Genomic DNA, 9,049 nt, shown 5'->3' with positions numbered 1-9,049 from the left:
AAGTTTCTTTTCTGGTTTCTTCAAGTTTCAACATTTCTTCCAGCTCTTCTGGCTTTCTCCAGGTTCTAATGATTGTTCCAGGTTCTTAGGGTCAGTTCAAGTCGTAAAGTGTCTTCCAGATTCTCTCTTGGTCACTCCGTTTTTTTAATGTCCTCCAGGTTATAAAGTTTGTTCCAGGACCCCTAACTTTCTCCAGCTACTTTGTTTTCCTCCTGGGGTTAAACGTTTCCTCCAGACTCTAATATTTGTTATTGAATCTTTTGGATTTCATCTGGTTTTATTCTGGTGATAATGTTTTTTCCAGCCTCTCTGGTTTAGTCCAAGTCCCAACGTTTCCTTTAGGTTCCAGTGTGTCAATGGTGTTCAATCAGGTCCTAAAGCTTCCTCCACATTTCATGGGCTTCATTTGTGTTCTTTGGTTTCCTCCACATTTTAATATTTGATCCATGTTCTGTAGATTTCCTTTGGTTTATGTAACTCATACTAATGAATCGACGAATCTACAAGAAGATCCGCAAACTGAATTTATGGCCAAAAGTATCTGGAATGAGATGTGTCCACATACTATTGGCTGCACAGTGTACATGCACATTACATGTATATGATCTCAACCAAAAAAAAAAAACAATCAACACAAAGACACGGTCTGTTGAAATGATATCTGTTTAATCTTGTTTTCTTTTTAAACAGCAACTTGGAATTCTTAGTCTACAAGAGTCCATCAGTCCCTGAACCAGGGAACGAGTTCAGTCTTTCAGCACGGCCTCACATGTCACGCACGTCTCCTTCTAAATCTAAAGAACTTGGTCTCATATTCAAGTGTTCCACATGGATATACGCAGACAGCATGGCACTATGGATTACATACGCGGATCACGTGACCGTCAGATCATAGGAACGTTACGAAAGTTACGGAATTAAGAAAGAAAAATATACACGTAGCGATTTTTGCAAACGAAAGAGTTCGTGGGAGTATAATAGAAAAATAAAGTGGGTTCATTCATTGTTGTTCGACTTCTAGATTTCTACACTTGAGTGTTTTTTTTCTCTAACAAGACGCTTCACTACGAGCAAATTCAATATGAATTGAGTAGCAATGGTTTACATACCCAATAACAAAACTACGTGATTAATACTGTGAAACGTGACCAACACAAACAGGGACTTTTTTTTTTTTTACTTTGCACACTGGTCATTTTTTACGACTTACTGCATCGTTTCACACCACGTTATATCTGAGAAAAGACGTTATATCAGCGATATGGAGCTACACGGTGTTATACTCTTCTACTGTTACAGACAGGGTGAATGCACGCCGCGAACACGTGACTGAAAGTGCGTTCACGCGGTTATACAGAAAACCAGAGACTTGAGAGATACTTTCACACTGGTAATATTAGCAACAGCAATTACACAAGCAAAAGGGGGTGTTTTTTTTTATTCGTTAACAGCTGGACCGAAAAAGCAAGGCAGACGCCTACAGATGTTAAATAGACGACATGGCTGTCCAATCCCACGAGCAGAATTTGTAAGAAAAAAAAAAAATCCAATCTGTTACCAAAAAAAAAAAGGCTACAGTTTTTTTTATATCGTCTGCTCTGATCGTCAGTATATAAATCTTAAATTTTTTTGGCAGATGGTTTTTAGCTACGATGCAAAAAATGATGTTAAATAGTAAATCCAAACTGGATTAAGAACAAATTGTTCAGGTAGTGAAAAGAAAAAAAAAAAAAGTACACACGTTACAAAAAACGTTAACCAAACTCTGATAAACGAGGCCCATTGTTTCCGACAGATGAAGCTAGTTTAGGATGTTAAATATAAAAGCTAAAAAAAAATGACAACGGATATATATTTCCCATGGGTAATTGTGGGAAATGGTCCATGTGTGAATAGTGCTACATACTCATGAAAGTACGCATGAAAGTACTGAGTCTTCAGCTGGATCCAGCAGAGATTTAGGCCTCTTGGCTAAACAGCATTGGCTAAGATTGCTATGATGATGGCACTTTTTTTTTTTTTTTTTTTTTTTAAACACATCAGCAATTTTACGAGTCAAAAAACAAGAAATACTGTGCTTAGAGCGACTGTCTGGGAGACACGAGCTTGTGAGAGTCCGCGGCAAATGTTTCGGATTCTGGAGCCACCGACGGACTCCATCTCTCACTGAGTAGACGCCGTGGCCTGTCCGTTACGCTGGGCGTGCTCCAGGATGGCAGTGTGGCAGAAATAATACTGTTCGGGTGTCTGGATGCTGAAGGCGCGCTGAGTTCTCATGCGTCTCACCGTCTGGCACACGTTCAGCGTCCCGACATCCTGCAGCTGAGACAGGCAGATGTCCAAAGCACAAAACGTGCCTGAAAAAAAAACAAAAACCAAAAAAAACCCATTTCTATATGATTTGAGGTTTTGGGCTCAATTGTAGTAGAAATCAAACAGTGTATGAAGGCAAATACTTTTGTTCTTTCTTAAGTGAAAGTTTAAAGGGAGCTTTTACTGGAGTCATATTTTACTACATGGTTTATACGTATAGTTGCTAATTCATTAGCTACACCTCCAGTTTATTTATTATTTTATATGTACACTAATCCACGATCCGTTCCAACACCACCCGCTATAAAACTCCATAAAAACAATTACGATTATACCAAATTACGATTACAAATACATACGATATTCTGTATAATCACACTCGCGCTAATTTGATATTGTATAAATAATCGTGTAAACGTGGCATCAGGAGACAGGTAGGTACCAGTCCTGCCGATGCCTGCGCTGCAGTGGACGACCATCGGTGGGCCCAGGTGATGACCTCTCCACTGGGAGCCCAGAGCCTTCACCGCCCTCAGCTGCTGTTTCTTCACCGTGCTCAGGAAGTCGAGCAGAGAGAGTGCTGAGGAGGGAACGCCGTAGTCGGGCCAGGAAAGGAACTGAAAGTGGCTCACCTGCCTCTGCTCACATGTCTGAGGGGAACACAAGCCAAGAAGCGTTTGAGAAAGACAGTGTACTTCTGTATGCATACAAAGACACATCAAGGGTTTCACTTTGTTATATTACAGGTAGATGACCCCATTGTAAATTGAAAATATTACAAGTCAAAACATGGCCTACACAAGAGTCTCAGGAATTATGATCAGTATGAGGAAACGTAAAATATTTGTAAAACTTTTTCGTATCGTTATTGTCATCGTAAGATCCAAAAATCACAAGTTGAACCATCGTAACTAGGAGGGCAACTGTAACATGCCCTGAAGCAAAACTCATTTCCATTAATAACAAAATATAAAGCGGTGTTTGATGGGACAAAATGAGTGTAGTGTAGAGTTGTGGTATATATTATAGTTATGGTACATATATTAGTTGTATATTTTATACTTGTGGTGTATATTATAGTTGTGGTATATGTATTAGTGGTATATATTATAGTTGTGGTATATATTATAGTCATGGTATATTATATAGTTGTGGTGTATATTACAGTTGTGGTATATATTATAGTTGTGGTATATGTATTAGTGGTGTATATTATAGTTGTGGTATATATTATAGTGTTGATATATGTATTAGTGCTATATATTATAGTTGTGGTATATGTATTAATGGTGTATATTATAGTTGTGGTATATATTATAGTTGTGGTATATATGTATTAGTGGTGTATATTATAGTTGTGGTATATATTATAGTTGTTGTATATATTATAGTTGTATATAATATAGTTGTGGTATATATAGTTGTGGTATATATTATAGTTGTGGTATATGTATTAATGGTGTATATTATAGTTGTGGTATATATTATAGTTGTGGTATATGTATTAGTGGTGTATATTATAGTTGTGGTATATATTATAGTTGTGGTATATGTATTAGTGGTGTATATTATAGTTGTGGTATATATTATAGTGTTGATATATGTATTAGTGCTATATATTATAGTTGTGGTACATATAGTTGTGGTATGTATTATAATTGTGGTATATATTATAGTTGTTGTGGTATATATATTAAATTACTATAACTATTTAACTATAATATATATTGTATATATTATAGTTGTGGTATATATGTATTAGTGGTATATATTATAGTTGTGGTATATATTATAGTTGTGGTATATATATATAGTTGTTGTGGTATATTATAGTTGTGGTATATATTATAGTGTTGATATATGTATTAGTGCTATATATTATAATTGTGGTATATATTATAGTTGTTGTGGTATATATATTAAATTACTATAACTATTTAACTATAATATATATTGTATATATTATAGTTGTGGTATATGTATTAGTGGTATATATTATACTTGTGGTGTATATTATAGTTGTGGTATATGTATTAGTGGTATATATTATAGTTGTGGTATATGTATTAGTGGTATATATTATAGTTGTGGTATATATTATAGTCATGGTATATTATATAGTTGTGGTGTATATTACAGTTGTGGTAGATAATATAGTTGTTGTGGTATATATTGTAGTTGTTGTGGTATATATTGTAGTTGTGGTGTATATTATAGTTGTTGTGGTTAATATAGTTGTTGTGGTATATATTGTAGTTGTGGTGTATTTTATAGTTGTTGTGGTATATATTATAGTTGTGGTATATATATAGTTGTTGTGGTATATATTATAGTTGTTGTGGTATATTATAGTTGTTGTGGTATATATTATAGTTGTTGTATAATATAGTTGTTGTGGTATATATATTATAGTTGTGGTATATATTATAGTTGTTGTGTATATATTATAGTTGTTGTGGTATATAATATGGTTGTGGTATATAATATGGTTGTGGTATATATATTATAGTTGTGGTATATTATAGTTGTTGTGGTATATATTATAGTTGTATATAATATAGTTGTGGTATACTGTATATTATAGTTGTGGTATATATTATAGTTATTGTGGTATATAATATAGTTGTTGTGGTATATATTATAGTTGTTGTGGTATATATAGTTGTTGTGGTATATAATATAGTTGTTGTGGTATATATTATAGTTATTGTGGTATATAATATAGTTGTTGTGGTATATATTATAGTTGTTGTATATATTATAGTTGTTGTGGTATATAATATAGTGGTGGTGTATATTATAGTTGTGGTATATATTGTAGTTGTGGTATATATTATAGTTGTTGTGGTATATATTATAGTTGTGGTATACTGTATATTATAGTTGTGGTATATATTATAGTTGTGGTATATTATAGTTGTTGTGGTATATAATATAGTTGTGGTATATATTATAGTTGTTGTGGTATATATTGTAGTTGTGGTGTATATTATAGTTGTGGTATATAATATAGATGTGGTATATATTATAGTTGTTGTGGTATATAATATAGTTGTGGTATATATTATAGTTGTTGTGGTATATATTATAGTTGTGGTATATATTATAGTTGTTGTGGTATATATTATAGTTGTGGTGTATATTATAGTTGTTGTGGTATATAATATAGTTGTGGTATATATTATAGTTGTTGTGGTATATATTATAGTTGTGGTATATATTATAGTTGTTGTGGTATATATTATAGTTGTGGTATATTATAGTTGTTGTGGTATATATTATAGTTGTGGTATATATTATAGTTGTTGTGGTATATATTATAGTTGTGGTGTATATTATAGTTGTTGTGGTATATAATATAGTTGTTGTATATTATAGTTATGGTATATATATTATAGTTGTTGTGGTTTATAATGTAGTTGTTGTGGTATATATTATAGTTGTGGTATATATTATAGTTGTGGTATATATTATAGTTGTTGTGGTATATATTATAGTTATTGTGGTATATAATATAGTTGTTGTGGTATATATTATAGTTGTGGTATATTATAGTTGTTGTGGTATATATTATAGTTGTGGTATATTATAGTTGTTGTGGTATATAATATAGTTGTGGTATATATTATAGTTGTTGTGGTATATATTGTAGTTGTGGTATATATATAGTTGTGGTGTATATTATAGTTGTGGTATATAATATAGATGTGGTATATATTATAGTTGTTGTGGTATATAATATAGTTGTGGTATATATTATAGTTGTTGTGGTATATATTATAGTTGTGGTATATATTATAGTTGTTGTGGTATATATTATAGTTGTGGTGTATATTATAGTTGTTGTGGTATATAATATAGTTGTGGTATATATTATAGTTGTTGTGGTATATATTATAGTTGTGGTATATATTATAGTTGTTGTGGTATATATTATAGTTGTGTGTATATTATAGTTGTTGTGGTATATATTATAGTTGTGGTATATATTATAGTTGTTGTGGTATATATTATAGTTGTGGTGTATATTATAGTTGTTGTGGTATATAATATAGTTGTTGCATAATAGATGTTGTGGTATATATATTATAGTTGTTGTGGTTTATAATGTAGTTGTTGTGGTATATATTATAGTTGTGGTATATATTATAGTTGTATATATATTATAGTTGTTGTGGTATATATTATAGTTATTGTGGTATATAATATAGTTGTTGTGGTATATATTATAGTTGTGGTATATTATAGTTGTTGTGGTATATATATTATAGTTGTGGTATATTATAGTTGTTGTGGTATATATTATAGTTGTGGTGTATATTATAGCTGTTGTGGTATATATTGTAGTTGTGGTATATATTATAGTTGTTGTGGTATATATTATAGTTGTGGTATATATATTATAGTTGTTGTGGTATATATTATAGTTGTGGTATATATATTATAGTTGTTGTGGTATATATTATAGTTGTGTGTATATTATAGCTGTTGTGGTATATATTATAGTTGTTGTGGTATATATTATAGTTATTGTGGTATATAATATAGTTGTTGTGGTTTATATTATAGTTGTGGTATATTATAGTTGTTGTGGTATATATTATAGTTGTGGTATATTATAGTTGTTGTGGTATATAATATAGTTGTGGTATATATTATAGTTGTTGTGGTATATATTGTAGTTGTGGTGTATATTATAGTTGTGGTATATATTATAGTTGTGGTGTATATTATAGTTGTTGTGGTATATATTATAGTTGTGGTATATATATATTATATTATAGTTGTTGTGGTATATATTATAGTTGTGGTATATATATAGTTGTTGTGGTATATATTATAGTTGTGGTATATATATATTATAGTTGTTGTGGTATATATTATATTATAGTTGTTGTATATATTATAGTTGTGGTATATATTATAGTTGTTGTGGTATATAATATAGTTGTGGTATATATTATAGTTGTGGTATAATATAGTTGTATATATATTATATTATAGTTGTTATGGTATATATTATGGTTGTGGTATATATTATAGTTGTGGTGTATATATTATAGTTGTTGTGGTATATATAATATAGTTGTATATATTATAGTTGTTGTGGTATATATTATAGTTATTGTGGTATATATATTATAGTTGTTGTGGTATATATTATAGTTGTGGTATATATTATAGTTGTTGTGGTATATATTGTGGTTGTGGTATATTATAGTTGTGGTATATAATATAGATGTGGTATATATTATAGTTGTTGTGGTATATAATATAGTTGTGGTATATATTATAGTTGTTGTGGTATATATTATAGTTGTGGTATATATTATATTATAGTTATTGTGGTATATATTATAGTTATGGTATATATATATATAGTTGTTGTGGTATATATTATAGTTGTATATATATTATAGTTGTTGTATATAATATAGTTGTGGTATATATTATAGTTGTTGTGGTATATATATTATAGTTGTGGTGTATATTATAGCTGTTGTGGTATATATTATAGTTGTTGTGGTATATATTATAGTTATTGTGGTATATAATATAGTTGTTGTGGTATATATAGTTGTGGTATATTATAGTTGTGGTATATATTGTAGTTGTGGTATATATATAGTTGTGGTATATTATAGTTGTTGTGGTATATAATATAGTTGTGGTATATATTATAGTTGTTGTGGTATATATATAGTTGTGGTGTATATTATAGTTGTGGTATATAATATAGTTGTGGTATATATTATAGTTATTGTGGTATATAATATAGTTGTTGTGGTTTATATTATAGTTGTGGTATATTATAGTTGTTGTGGTATATATTATAGTTGTGGTATATTATAGTTGTTGTGGTATATAATATAGTTGTGGTATATATTATAGTTGTTGTGGTATATATTGTAGTTGTGGTGTATATTATAGTTGTGGTATATAATATAGATGTGGTATATATTATAGTTGTTGTGGTATATATTATAGTTGTGTATATATTATAGTTGTTGTGGTATATATTATAGTTGTGGTATATATAGTTGTGGTATATATTATAGTGGTATATATTATAGTTGTTGTGGTATATATTATAGTTGTATATATTATAGTTGTGGTATACTGTATATTATAGTTATGGTATATATTATAGTTGTTGTGGTATATAATATAGTTGTATATATTATAGTTGTGGTATATATTATAGTTGTTGTGGTATAATATAGTTGTTGTGGTATATATTATAGTTGTTGTGGTATATATTATAGTTGTGGTGTATATTATAGTTGTTGTGGTATATAATATAGTTGTGGTATATATTATAGTTGTGGTATAATAGTTGTTGTGGTATATATATTATAGTTGTTGTGGTATATATTATAGTTGTGGTGTATATTATAGTTGTTGTGGTATATATTATAGTTGTGGTGTATATTATAGCTGTTGTGGTATATATTGTAGTTGTGGTATATATTATAGTTGTTGTGGTATATATTATAGTTGTATATATTATAGTTGTGGTATACTGTATATTATAGTTGTGGTATATATTATAGTTGTATATATTATAGTTGTGGTATACTGTATATTATAGTTGTGGTATATATTATAGTTGTTGTGGTATATAATATAGTTGTATATATTATAGTTGTGGTATATTATAGTTGTTGTGGTATATATAGTTGTATATATATTATAGTTGTTGTGGTATATATTATAGTTGTGGTATATTATAGTT

General features: G+C 29.3%; 1 protein-coding gene across 2 annotated transcripts in view; it reads right to left on the bottom strand.

The window, feature by feature from the left end:
• Positions 1-649: 649 nt before the first annotated feature.
• Positions 650-9,049, bottom strand: part of ptpn9a (protein tyrosine phosphatase non-receptor type 9a) — a 35,090-nt gene continuing 26,690 nt past the window's right edge. For both annotated transcript variants that reach the window (XM_046860140.1, XM_046860139.1), the window contains 2 exons: positions 2,756-2,963; positions 650-2,357 (listed from right to left, as the gene is read on the bottom strand). In XM_046860140.1, coding sequence (XP_046716096.1) covers positions 2,164-2,357; positions 2,756-2,963 — 402 coding nt within the window. In that variant the 3' untranslated portion in view covers positions 650-2,163. The remainder of the gene's footprint in view (positions 2,358-2,755; positions 2,964-9,049) is intronic.

This window comes from Silurus meridionalis, chromosome 10 (genome assembly GCF_014805685.1).
Source record: "Silurus meridionalis isolate SWU-2019-XX chromosome 10, ASM1480568v1, whole genome shotgun sequence".
Lineage (NCBI taxonomy): Eukaryota > Metazoa > Chordata > Actinopteri > Siluriformes > Siluridae > Silurus > Silurus meridionalis.
The sequence above is the reverse complement of the archived record's forward strand: the minus strand, read 5'-3'. Positions and strand labels throughout refer to the sequence as shown.